The sequence below is a fragment of the Primulina huaijiensis genome, chromosome 18, assembly GCF_012295235.1.
Source record: "Primulina huaijiensis isolate GDHJ02 chromosome 18, ASM1229523v2, whole genome shotgun sequence".
Classification (NCBI taxonomy): Eukaryota; Viridiplantae; Streptophyta; class Magnoliopsida; order Lamiales; family Gesneriaceae; genus Primulina; species Primulina huaijiensis.
The window spans coordinates 5397875-5410991 of NC_133323.1; the positions used below are offsets into that span (position 1 = coordinate 5397875).

General features: G+C 32.9%; 3 protein-coding genes across 4 annotated transcripts in view; 2 read left to right on the plus strand and 1 right to left on the minus strand.

Annotated features, from left to right (window-relative positions):
- Nucleotides 1-1768: 1768 nt before the first annotated feature.
- On the plus strand, nucleotides 1769-5302 carry LOC140964051 (pentatricopeptide repeat-containing protein At2g22410, mitochondrial). Its single transcript, XM_073423542.1, has 3 exons — nucleotides 1769-1969; nucleotides 2075-2140; nucleotides 2975-5302. Exon 3 carries the CDS (start codon nucleotides 3089-3091, stop codon nucleotides 5210-5212), a length of 2124 nt encoding a protein of 707 aa, XP_073279643.1. The 5' UTR covers nucleotides 1769-1969; nucleotides 2075-2140; nucleotides 2975-3088; the 3' UTR covers nucleotides 5213-5302.
- The window catches only part of LOC140964052 (AT-rich interactive domain-containing protein 1-like), an 18505-nt gene continuing 7350 nt past the window's right edge, over nucleotides 1963-13117 (plus strand). Inside the window, exon 1 of the transcript XR_012172810.1 lies at nucleotides 1963-3033. The gene's annotated coding sequence lies outside the window, so the exon portion shown is untranslated. The remainder of the gene's footprint in view (nucleotides 3034-13117) is intronic.
- LOC140964793 (hexose carrier protein HEX6-like) lies at nucleotides 8180-11611 on the minus strand. 2 transcript variants are annotated; one of them, XM_073424730.1, is made up of 4 exons: nucleotides 11338-11611; nucleotides 10755-11077; nucleotides 8886-9423; nucleotides 8505-8790 (listed from the first exon to the last, which is right to left on the minus strand). In XM_073424730.1, exons 1-4 carry the CDS (start codon nucleotides 11465-11467, stop codon nucleotides 8753-8755), a joined length of 1029 nt encoding a protein of 342 aa, XP_073280831.1. In that variant the 5' UTR covers nucleotides 11468-11611; the 3' UTR covers nucleotides 8505-8752. The 2 variants fall into 2 exon arrangements, with proteins under 2 accessions (XP_073280830.1, XP_073280831.1); XM_073424729.1 differs by having other exon boundaries at nucleotides 8180-9423.

Below are 13117 nucleotides of genomic sequence, written 5' to 3' on the forward strand. Positions count from 1 at the left end.
ATATTAGTAAAAAAAAGATAAAAATGTAACTAAATGTATAAATTGTACTACTTATTTTGGACGCCAAAAAATAAAGGAAAGTTCAGTCTTCGTCCAACAACTTAAGTTTTTTTTTGTCTCCTTTTTAGCCCAATAACCAGCACATATTTTCTTATATGTTGCTTACATGATAAAAATAAAACATATGTTATATATATTAAAATGAGAAAAAATAAAATAAAACGACAAAATTTTCTTTGATTTTTAAAATATTTTATGTTTTTTCTCCTTTATTTTTAATTAGATGGATTTTAATGTCAATAATATGGACTTTATTTTTGTCATATGAGTCATGTAAGAGAGTATCAATGTCATGTAAGCAATATTCAATGAGTTTAATGACTTCTCAGAGCATCTCCAAGGCAGCACTATTTCACCAAAATAGCGCTATTTTCCCCCTCCAACGGGGGCTGCGCCGCTATTTCACCAAAATAGCACAGCCCCTTCCTCTACGCCAAATTTGGCGCAGAGGTTTTTATTATTTTAATAACTAGATATTTAATCATAAAATTTTTTAAAAAATAATTGTTGATTTTTAAAATATTTATTTATTTATGTTAATTATTAATATTTAAAAAATAATTTGATTTAATGATTTTTAATTAATATAAATTAATACAAATACAAAAAATTAATATAACTGACGAAGATGCTCACTTCGCACTGCGAAATGTTTTAATTGATCATTTGTGAACAACATTAGTCATAATTTAAATATATTAAATAAAATATAATGATTAATATATGTAAAATAAAAAGAATATTTCGATAATATTCTTTTTGGTGTAAGATTTGAAGTAAATGGGTTGGAGATGGATGTTATATTTGGTGCAAAAATCGCACAATTTTAGTGTAAATTTTGCACCAAAATATATTTTGTGGTTGAAGATGACCTTACCGAAATATAAGAACATTAGTTATTTTATACAAACAAAATAATATAATTACACCAAACAATAAGTTAAAAAAATGAAGACTCACTATTTACAAAAATAGAGGTATATCAAATTGTTTTGTAGTTTTACTACAACAAAAAATCAGAAACTCACTTTAAAAAAAAAACATAAATAGAGGTATAAGATATATTTTTCTGGCCTAATCTACGAATTGAAATGATAAAATAATACAATAAAAACAAAAGAAACTTGCGAAAATTGAAGATACATACATCTCTCGGCACCCAAATAATGTAACTAAATAACTAATATCATTATTAAAACTTATAATTACATTGTTAATTAACATACATATCTCGAGATTTCTTTTAACCACATACTTGTCAAAATTTAGGAATAATATTGGTCATTAAATTATAGAGTAAGTCTCTTATGAGATGGTCTCACGAATTTTTATCTGTGAGACGGGTCAATCTTCCCGATATTCACAATAAAAAGTAATACTCTTAGCATAAAAAATAATATTTTTTCATGGATGACCCAAATAAGAGATCCGTCTCATAAAATACGATCCGTAAAAACGTCTCACACAAATTTTTGGCTAAATTATATGACTTCGGATTGAAATGATTAAAATTGATAATTTTAAAAAAAAACATAATTATATGAATATTTTTTATTTAAAAATAAATATGACTAAAAATGTCACATATTAGTAATTGGCATTTTGTCTTCCTCAAATCACATGTAAGATTTGAGTAAGAATTGACACAAACAAATATTAACAATTAGAATCACGTCTCAAACCTTATGTAACACAAAACAGGGAAGAAAAAAAAACTTCCACGGTGGATCGTTCGGAAGTGGTGGATTGCTTCGTTTGGCAGCAAGAACTCAGCAGCAGAGAGGCAGGCTGGGTTTGGTTTTCTTCATTTGAGAGAAAATCGATTTTGGGGCATAAACTTGATTTCGGGATTTTTGCATCTGACCGTTTCATTTAAACCCCTAAATGGACGGACAGACGGGGATTTTAGGTTTGAGTATTAATTATTTGTGATTTATTTTAACCCAAGTTAGTAATTTGAATAGATTTGGAAATAAATACGAGTTCATTGTTGAGGTAAAATTAATTGCCTCAGGTTTGAGGACTCATGGAGCATTTGGGACTTTTTGAGATTTTCTGAAATTTAAGTGATTGATTTGAGGTACGTCTAGGCTGGTTTCACTCGAAATTTAAGGCTCTGAAGATTAACGTTCTTAATTCTTTTGATCTTTAGAAAAAAACTTCAATGCACATTTCATGTTCAGTTTTTGTAGATTTTTTGCTCAGTATGGCTAGTTTGCTGCTGCTTTATGACCAGAAAGTAAAGAGGTTATATTTTACCTTTGCTTATTAGAGCAAACATGAAAATGTAGATTGTCATGTTAGATAAGGTTTTCTTCTCCTGAAGAACACTAGTGACTATATTTCATAAAGAGGTACTTCCACATCTGCTGGTTAGATAGTTTTATTTTTTTTAGTGCGTGAATATCTTCACAATTTAGCTTGCTGTGAGAAAGAACTTATTAGGGACGTTGATCTTGTTGATGAAAGAGTTTCGAACACTTTGAAAAGCACTGTCACTTAGAAAGTGTTACCATAGGAATCTGGAAGATGTCTTGTTTGTGGATGTAACAGATATGTCCATAGTACATTTAGTTAAAACATTCGTTGCATTATAAGCAAAAAAAAAAGCTCTATTAACTGAGGGGTTCTTCTACTATCATGATTGGAGGTGTTCAAGAATACAACAAGTGGGTGGATTTTATTGTTTAGTTGTTGAAGATATATTGCCATAAGATGTGGTCATATTCTACACAATGTATGACTTGCTAGCCAAAAGACTTGTATGGCTCTCATTCATTTTCTGTTATGACTTGAATATTTGTGATGGATTCTTTGCAGCCTAAATATCTAATGTGTACATGTCAATAGCATGCCTCATAAAACTTTTCTTCCTTTACCATGTAATTTGAATTTCTATTTTGTGCAACTGCAGGAATTTAAGCTTAACCTACAGTGGCGTATCAGCACCAACACCCAACTGTCATTCAGAAGGTAGCTAACCTACTCGCACAAACATAATTTTGGCCTATCACTTGTCGCAATTTTGATGCTCGGTTACTTCCTCAAATCACCTCAACATTGTACTCTCAAGTCCTTATATCTGCACCCGAAACTGTGTTCAAATCTTCCTAATCACTTTCTCTTACCTCGAAGAAATAAACCTAAGAAACAACTTTCCAAATCCACCACCAGTAGCTGGAATACAACTCATGGATTTGTCCTTTCAAACCCCACTCTCTCTCTTCTTGAAGCGAAATGCAATTCCATGATCCACCTCAAGCAAATTCAATCCCAAATGATCATCGGTGGACTCATTTTAGATGGGTTAGCTTACAGCCGCTTGGTAGCCTTTTGTGCTCTCTCCCCAATGGGTGATCTTAACTATGCTAAAATGTTATTGTCAGAAATGCAAAACCCTAATGCATTTTCCTGGAATATAACCATCAGAGCTTTTAGTGAAACTGCAAACGCACATGAAGCTTTGCTTTTGTACAAACAATTGTTTCTTTGTTTAAGACCTGATAATTATACTTTTCCTTTGCTGTTTAAAGTTTGTGCGAAACTGTTGCTGTACCGTATGGGCCATGAGATTCTTGGGCATGTGTTAAAAATGAATTTTGTAGGAGATATATTTGTGCACAATGCTTTTCTTCATTTCTTGGTGTCGTGTGGAGAGTTGGATGCAGCCAATAAGGTGTTTGGGGAAAGTCCTGTGAGGGACTTGGTTTCTTGGAATTCTCTGATTAATGGCTATGTTAAGAGTGGGAATGCTAAAAAAGCTTTGAAGATGTATAGGGAAATGAAGATGGAGGGAAATATTAATCCTGATGAGATTACTATGATTGGAGTAGTCACGGCATGTGCACAGGTGGATGATCTGAAGCTTGGACGCGAGTTCCACCAGTATACAAGGGAAAAGGGGTTAAATATGAGTGTCCCGCTTGCTAATGCACTCATGGATATGTATGTGAAATGTGGGGTTCTTGAGGAAGCCAAGACAATATTTGAGAGGATGGAGGATAAGACTGCGGTGAGTTGGACTACTATGGTAGTGGGATATGCAAAATCTGGCCGTCTGGATGTTGCTAGGAGATTATTCAATGAGATGCCGGAAAAGGATGTTGTCCCATGGAATGCAATGATTGGTGCTTATGTTCAAGCACAACAAGGTAAGGAAGCATTGTCCTTGTTCCATGAAATGCAATCCGTGAATGTTAATCCTGATGAAGTGACTATGGTTAGCTGTTTATCTGCCTGTGCACAACTTGGAGCACTTGATGTTGGAGTTTGGATTCATCATTACATTGAGAAACATAACCTATCTCTAAATGTTGTTCTTGGAACAACACTAGTCGACATGTATGCGAAATGTGGTAATCTTGCAAAAGCATTCCAGGTTTTCTTTGAGATTCCGTGCAGAAATGCATTAACTTACACGGTTATGATATGTGGCATAGCACTTCATGGTGATGCTCAAGATGCTTTATCTTGTTTCCAACACATGATCGATGTTGGCCTGATGCCTGATGAAGTAACTTTTCTTGGGGTTTTGTCGGCGTGTTGTCATGGAGGTCTGATTGAAGACGGCCGCAAGATATTTTCTCAAATGAGCTCCAAATATAAAGTTCCCCCAAAAATTAAACACTATTCTTGCATGGTGGATCTTCTTGGTAGGGCTGGTCTTTTGGAAGAGGCTATGGAACTTCTTGAAAGCATGCCCATGGAAGCAGATGCTGTTGCTTGGGCAGCCATGTTTTTTGCCTGTCGAATCCACAAAAACATCGAGTTGGGAGAGAGAGCTGCCATGAAACTTCTCGAACTGGATCCTACTGATAGTGGAACATATGTCTTAAGTTCGAATATGTATGTGGAGGCGAATATGTGGCATGAGGCTAGGGAGGTGAGGAAGATGATGCGGGAGAGAGGAGTAGACAAGACCCCTGGTTGCAGCTCTATCGAGATCAGTGGAAATGTGCATGAATTTATTGTTAAAGACAAGTCACATTCTCAATCAAATGAAATTTATGAATGTTTATTTCAGTTGGCTAAACAAATGGAGGTTGTAGATTCTCTGTTGGGATGTATTGACGTAGAAAACGTTGAACCATCTGATAATTATTTGAGCTTACCATCGTTATTATTTAGTTTAACTGAGGATGATAGATTATGACTTATGATCAATTGTAATTTGCTGTTTTAATCATGTTGGCCTATTTGTATGCATGCAAATTTGAGAGATTAACGAATGCAGCACAACATATTTTTCTTCCTTGTGGGCAGTGAGGGCACAGATTGAGAAATGATCTTCTCAAAGTTTCTTTGTGATTTATAATATTCCGACTAAATGAACGTGATAATGTTATTTTAATGCAAAGAGTCATTTTTAAATTTTGAAATTTTTTAACGAGGTTATCGACCAAGTTTTATTACTGAGCTGCACATGCACCGTGAAGTACCAAGGACTGGAGTAAGTGACACACATGTGCATAGTTAAAAATACTTGATGCATTTAGGTTGTTAGGATTAAGTGTTTATCACTTAGCCAAAAATTATAAATGTTACCTAATGTGTAACTTTATTTCTTTATATTTATGGCAGCATATAGTACACCTATTTGAGTGGTAATGGACGGGTTGTTAGGCTCATGAGTTCAGGAATGTGCGTGTCTATTTGCTGGTGATGTTTCATATCCCTTATATTTAAGTCTAACACTTTCTCTATCGTCGGTTCAGTTTCCAACAGAGACAGTATACCCATTAAGATATGGCGTCAATCTTTTACAACCTCACCTAGCCAATCAGATTAAACGAAACAACGTCAGCAGCTTGACGCATGAGAACTTCTTAGTAGATCACTCATCTGAGTAATACTCTCGCTCATGCACGCTTAACCCAACATTCTCCCAAGATGTATATAAATATGCTAATTGGGAGACTTGAACTCATCACTTCGCTCTGATACCAATTGTTAGGATCAAGCGTTTATTACTAGGTCAAAAGTTATAATTGTTAGCCAATGAGCAACTTTGTTTCCTTATAATTGTGGCAGCGTAGAATGCACATACTTTTGTGCTAATGGGTCGGGCTGTTAGGTTCATAAGCCCGAAAATGTGCATGTCTATCTGTTGATGATGCCTCGTATCTCTTAGAAACTAGTCTTAAATTTTCCCTGTCCCCATCACAAACAGTATTACTCATTAAGACCCGACGTCAAATTTTTATGACCCACTTAGCCAATCTGATCAAGCGGCACAACGTCAACAACTAGTTTGACACATAAGAACTTCTCATGTCACTCATCCCAATATCATTCTCATTCATATATTCTCAAACCAACATATGTAGCCACTTGCAGGCACCTAGGCTAACACTATTGTATTTAATTGTCTATATATGGAGCTTGAGTGAGAAGCTTCTTGTGTGCTAGCCTTGGACGATTTATTCCTTGTGTTGTGAGCATTTTGTCTTGGTGCAAGGTTGCACATTTCCCGTAAACCCTTGTGTGTTCTTTATTGCATTTGTTTGTCTTTTGACTTGTGAGAGGTAAATTGCACTTAAAATTAAGATGAGACTACTTGATTTGGTGAACAAATTAAGGCGGCGCAAAGAGTGAAAAAAGGTAAATCTTAAAACTAGAAGGAAATATTTTTATCAAATCGAAAAATTTTTAAATTAATTTTTTTAGATGAGATTAATTGATTTGGTGAACAAATTAAGGCGGCGCAAAGAGTGAAAAAAGGTAAATCTTAAAACTAGAANTATATATGGTGGTAATTTGGATAGTTAACTACAGTTCACAAAATTAATCTAAACACTAGTTACTCTGCACACGCGATGCGTGTGTACAATTTTTTTTATCATTATTGATGGACTAAAATGAAATTTGACAAATTATAAAGTGACTAAATTGATTTTTTAATTTTTTGAAATAAATAATTTAAAATAAAAGTGCGTGTTGAAATTTAAAAAAAAAAGCAAAAAACAAAAGTGTAATATTAGTATCATATAAAGGTAAAGTTGAAAGAAAAAGTTGATGTCTTTTTAAGTGATTACTATCATGTACTCAATTTTAATAAAATAGAATAGATATTAAAACCATATCAAACAACTCTATATCCTAATTTCTTATCTTTCCATTATGCATACTTTACCATCTCATCAGATATCTTATGTCACGTCCCGAAACTCAGGGCTAGACATCAATGTTATTCATCAATCACACAATCGAAAACAACCAGTCTTGTAATGTCACGCCCCGAGCCCGGGCCCACGCTTGCGTGATTGTACAATGAGCCCTTATAGCAACTACGTCGTATTCGTTCTCGTTTTACGAAAATGATTAACTCAAGTTGCTATAGAAGTCAATTGTAAGTCCATTATAAACTCATTTTAAATCTTTAATTTTTAAGATGTGGGACAAAAGGTATCACAAGGCCCTCCTATTTATAGGGGTTGACTGCCATCCTGATCGTGTATTATCTTCACGTTTGAATTTTTGAATCAAACTTAAATCTAGGATAACTATCATTATTTATCTCAGATCCTGGATAATTTTTTGAAAATCCCAAATAACCATACCAAAATTTCGAAATTCCTAGATGAAATTATCTTCTTGCTTAATCTTTATCTAGGTATATCAATATATATCAAATCTTAGATCTTTATCTGGTATAATTTTTTCAATTTCGAATTTACATCTCCAATTTTACCTGCTTATATCCAAAATTCCTTATTTAATTTCTTGAATCAAGATAGATTTATTTATCCCAAGTTGTAATATAAATAACATCCTTTAAATTTCGAGTTCATAATTTTGCACACGATAAAATTATCTATACAACTTAGATAAACTTGCAAATCTTAATAATGATATATCTAAGATTGTATAATCCTAATACATTTAAATTACCAAAAAATGTGATCACGATTATACAAAATCCTGGGTTTTACATCCTTAATCATACCAAACAATAAGTATACTATTTATCCTAATTTATTATCTTTTCATTATTATCTCATCCCATACACTATAGTTGAATAAGTGATCTTTTTTTATTTATAATTTTCTAAACTATTTCCACATTTGCAAAAAATGCACGGCATCACATGTAAGATAATATTTAAATTTTGTAGAAGGCTAGACGCCAAATTTTCCCTCTGTTTAAGATTATGGATGACATAAAATTTATTTTACCATCTTAATTTTTTATGAATGCCCTTAAATCTTGATATCATTTTCTCCAGCACATGCCAATTCTTGAATAGAAAAATCAGACCAGTACATGTATATTTCACATAATTTTCAAAGCTCCTCCATCTTCTCCAACACTTGACCATCAAATTCCCCTACAATCCTCTTCCAAAACCAATGCTCTCTCCAAATCCTCTCCATCTGTTCAATAGGCAAATTCTTGGTCTCTGGCAATAACAGATACACAAACACAGTCATAATAGCAACCCACCCTCCAAAGAAGAAGAAAAGACCAGCCTTAAAATGACACAACATTGACAAAAATGTCTGCCCCACCACGAAAGTGAATAAGAAATTCACTGATACTGTAATACTTTGCCCCGCTGATCGAATTTCCAACGGGAAAATTTCACTCGGAATCAGCCACCCCAAGGGTCCCCAACTCACCCCAAAACCAGCAACATATACACTTATCAGCAGTATAACTACATAAGCATACCCTTTACTCAGCCGATTGTGATCACCTAGTTTTGCAGCCATAAGTCCTCCGACGAGAATCTGCGAAACAAGCATTATCAACCCACCTGTAACTAACAAAAACCGTCTCCCGACCTTGTCTACTATCATCATGGATATGAAGGTCGTCACAATACCTACTAAACCGGTCAGTACATTGGACATGAGAGAAGCACTTTCGCCAAAACCAATGGTTCGGAAGAGTATTGGGGCGTAAAATGCTATCACATTGATCCCCGTTACTTGTTGGAAAAATGGGATAGCTACCGCCATGACGAACTGTGGTCTGTATTTTCTTTGTATGATTTTCTTAAACGGGCTTTTGATCATTCTCGAAACTTCGCTTGCTTTGACAAGGTCGTCGAACTCTGCTTGAACATCATGCATGCCACGCACTTTTTGAAGCATGTTTTTCGCTTTTTCGTGGTTGTTCTCCCGTTGGATGAGGCTGTTCGGCGTTTCGGGGAGGAAGATTGCTCCAAGTGTTAGAGCTGAGGCTGGAACTGCTGCCATGGCTAGTGATATTCGCCATCCCCAACCAGCTTTTATCTTTTGTACCCCATAGTTGATGAGGTTTGCTGCTAAGGCACCTATGCCTATACTGAACTGGAAGCCGTTGTTGAAAGCTCCTCTGTACTTGGATGGTGCCATTTCAGACAGATACAATGGGACAGACTGTTGTAACATTTCATGCACAATAATATCAAATTAATTAGATTTTATAAAACAATGAAATAATTACAAAAAGTTACTAAAATCATTAATTCTTTTACTCATTTGACCTGGAAAAATTATACAATAATCATCAAATAAATTAACATAAATACTTATATTATTCTAATAAACTTCTACTATAATACCATCATTACTAAATGTAATTTTGATGATATAATTCTCATTTTAAACTTAAATACTTGATTGAAATAACACTGTTAAAGTATATTTTCATAAAAAAAGTTAAGATCTAAATCTTATTATTTATCATTTTAAACTTTTTTTTAATAATTTTTCAACCTTTGAAAGTTCTTAAACAATATTTAATAGCACTAATAGGAGAATTATTAACTTATCATTGCATACTAATATGTTTTGGCCAAAACTTATGTTAAAAATGAAATATTCCAATAATTATGACCCTAGTTTAATTACCAATTTCCACCTAATGCCCATATCCATAATTTAACACTGCACTTGAGAAAAAACTAATCTTAAAGAAAGAACTAGAAAAAACCATCTAAAAATTGTATAAAAACTTGAGAAATTATAATTTTGTTTAAAAGTTTAAAACTTGCTTTAATATTCCAATTAAATATGATAAAGTTTTGATTTCACCTTGCTAATGCTTCCTGCATCGCCCACTCAACGTTTTTTTTAAAGGCCGGTGAATTTTTTTTCTAAGAATGTTTTATTGCACATAAAATTAGTACAATGCTACTCTGTTTTTAGGTTCATCTTTTTATGAGCTTATTATTTGATTTTTAAATATTACTCTATGCTAGTATTATATGCATGCTAGCATCATATGAGCACATCGTCTCATGGATAATTTTTGTGAGATATATATCTGATCCGACCTAACTCATCAAACACAAAAACTCCCGTCAGACGTCTCACAGGTCAATTTTGTGAGATAAATCTCTTATTTAGGTCACTCATTAAAAATATTATTTTTATGCCAAAATATTATTTTTTTTAATATAAATATGGATATGATTGACCCTTTTCATGGTATCGTCTCACAAGAGACTTACTTCTCAAGAAAAATTATTATTTTTTATATCAAAAATTTTACTTTTTACGATAATTATGGTTCAGTAACTAGATTTTTGTTCTCAACAATTAAAAAATATATATTAAATTTAATAAGAACTTTCTAAAGATATAAATTTGATACCTATGGTAAATCAACTTCAAAGTAAATCCAGGCAATTAGATATAACTTTTAAAATTAAAAAAAATTAAAAAACATGAATAATTGTTCCCATGAAGAAGAGAATATGGCTAACCTGGTTTGCAAAACCGACGCCTACTCCAAGCAGAACTCGTCCAAGAATCAGCATATATATGCTAACTGCGGCGCCGTTGAGGGCTGCGCCGGCGAGAAAAGCAGCGGCCCCGACAAGAATCGTCGGTCTCCGGCCATAGGCTCCGGTCACGGACGACGCGAAAAAGGAAGCAATCAATCCTGCTAAATAAAGCGAGGATGTAAATAAAGTTAACAGTTGGCTGTCAAATTTGCAGTAATTGCTAATCTTGGTGTCCTCCTTCATCCTCCTGTACACTTCTGGGAAAAACCTTTTCAAGAATGATCCCATGGAGGCTACTCCGCCTGAAAAATCACAGTAACTGTCTCAAATTCGCCGGTCGGTCTTACCTTGTAATAAGATACAATCCAGCAAGCAAAGGGCAGAAGTGAATATCACATCCCTCCCCAAAACTATATGACAAACATATCTATACATATTTTCTAGAAACACTAACTAAAGAACCTGAAAATTTTCAGAAAAAATATACCAAATAGTATACAAAAACACATTATAAGCACTTGATAATTCAAACAATATTTTCAAGAAACTAATTTTCCGGAACCTGAAACTCCAATATCATAGCCAAAGATGACTCCTCCCATGGCAGCCACCATACAAGACAAGACCACAAACGATGTAATCTTTCCATTGTACTGTCTTCCTTCTGTCCGAACTGCAAATCCCACTGCCATACCTTAATTTCTTCGAATCTTTCAAGCACGATTAATAGAGCGGAAAATGGTGAAGGGAGTTCGAAATTTCCTATTCATTATTAGAGGATGAGATTTAGACGTTTGACAAGCCTTCAGAAAGAAAATCAACAACTTATGGTCCACTTGTTTTTAAAAAGTCTTACTGATCTTTGTCTGATTATTCGTTCATAATCTTGGATTTTTATGATATTTTTCACTATTAAAAACCAGAAAAGTTCCATACTTTTTTAGTCAAAGATCCTAAGTAATTTATTGGAAGGATAGTTTTATTACACCGACTGGCATGTGCTTCTTGTTTAACAATAATAATTAATACTACCCCAAAAAATCTTTGAACGGATATTTTATATTTTATTATAATCTTTTATGATTTGATTCCCAATTATTTATATTATTATAATATTAAAAAAATATATTTTGGTCATTGAAAATGATCTATCTCCTTAAATATATATAACACGATCGAGTGAATTTCTTAAATATTTAACATTATATAGACTATAGTACCCTGATATAAATATTTTGTTCGAATGGATAATTTTTTATTTTTCTCTAAAATTTTCTTCTGTGTGGAATTTTTGACTTTTAGTCAAACAATAATTAATAAGAAAATGAATACGTGTCCAATTTAAATTGAGGCCAAAATTCAAATATCCCTGTATTTTAAGATTATTTTATGTTACGTATTTTTCTGTACATGATCTGATCATATATTAGCATTTAGATCATTAGTATATATGTCAACTGAGATAAAAATGTAAAAGATACAAATAATTTAATGATACTCCCAGTATATCATAGACTAAGCGGACTTTTGATTCAATCTTAACACAATCCTTGTATTTTTAGTTGCCCCACATCATTCAATTAGGTAACTTTCGAAGGTAATTAAAGGGAAATATGATAACTTTTCCGTTTTCAGGTAAATATTAACATATGTACACATCAATTTTTTAAGTGAAGATCGTAGAAATTAATGTTTCTGAAACTTTATCCAAAACGGGTTAACAAATTTATCCATTTGAATTAAAGTAAGGATGACAATTTCCCCCAACCTCGAAAATCTGATACTCGACTCGAATAAAAAAGGATATGAAGGATATTTTTTACCCGATTAAATAAATGAGTAATTGGTTATCGAGATTTTCGGGTCGGATATGTGTAGGATTCTTTAAGATCTGTTCTATCCCATACCTTAAAATCTCGATAACCAATTACTCATTTATTTAATCGGGTTAAAAATCTCCTTCATATCATTCTATATTCGAGTCGAGTATCAGATTCTCCATCGAGTTTGGAATATATATGATTTTTTAGCTACAATGTTAATTTTAGTATGCTTTTATTGAATGATAATGGTTCGATGAATTGAAGACTATTATTAGTATAGAGTTGATGTTATTTTTATTGGATAATGATGTTAGGATAAATTGTTTCTATTTTTTTATTTTTCTACAATGTTTAATTTGATAATTTTTATATTTTTTTCCTTATTATTTTCAACAATTTAGTAAATATCAATATCTTACTCGAAATAATTCAAATTTGAGAAAATACAATTATAAGAGGTAATATGATATTTGGGTAGGATATGTATATACAATCTTTCAATGAGTATGAGGATGATAT

Coding starts and splice junctions, on each gene's coding strand:
- LOC140964051 (XM_073423542.1), top strand. CDS start 3,089: ATGCTCGGTTACTTCCTCAAATCACCTCAACATTGTACTCTCAAGTCC.
- LOC140964793 (XM_073424729.1), bottom strand. CDS start 11,467: ATGGCAGTGGGATTTGCAGTTCGGACAGAAGGAAGACAGTACAATGGA. Junction 11,078..11,337: donor CTATGATATTGGAGTTTCAG/GTTCCGGAAAAT, acceptor GTGATTTTTCAG/GCGGAGTAGCCTCCATGGGA. Junction 9,424..10,754: donor GCGTCGGTTTTGCAAACCAG/GTTAGCCATATT, acceptor ATGTTACAACAG/TCTGTCCCATTGTATCTGTC.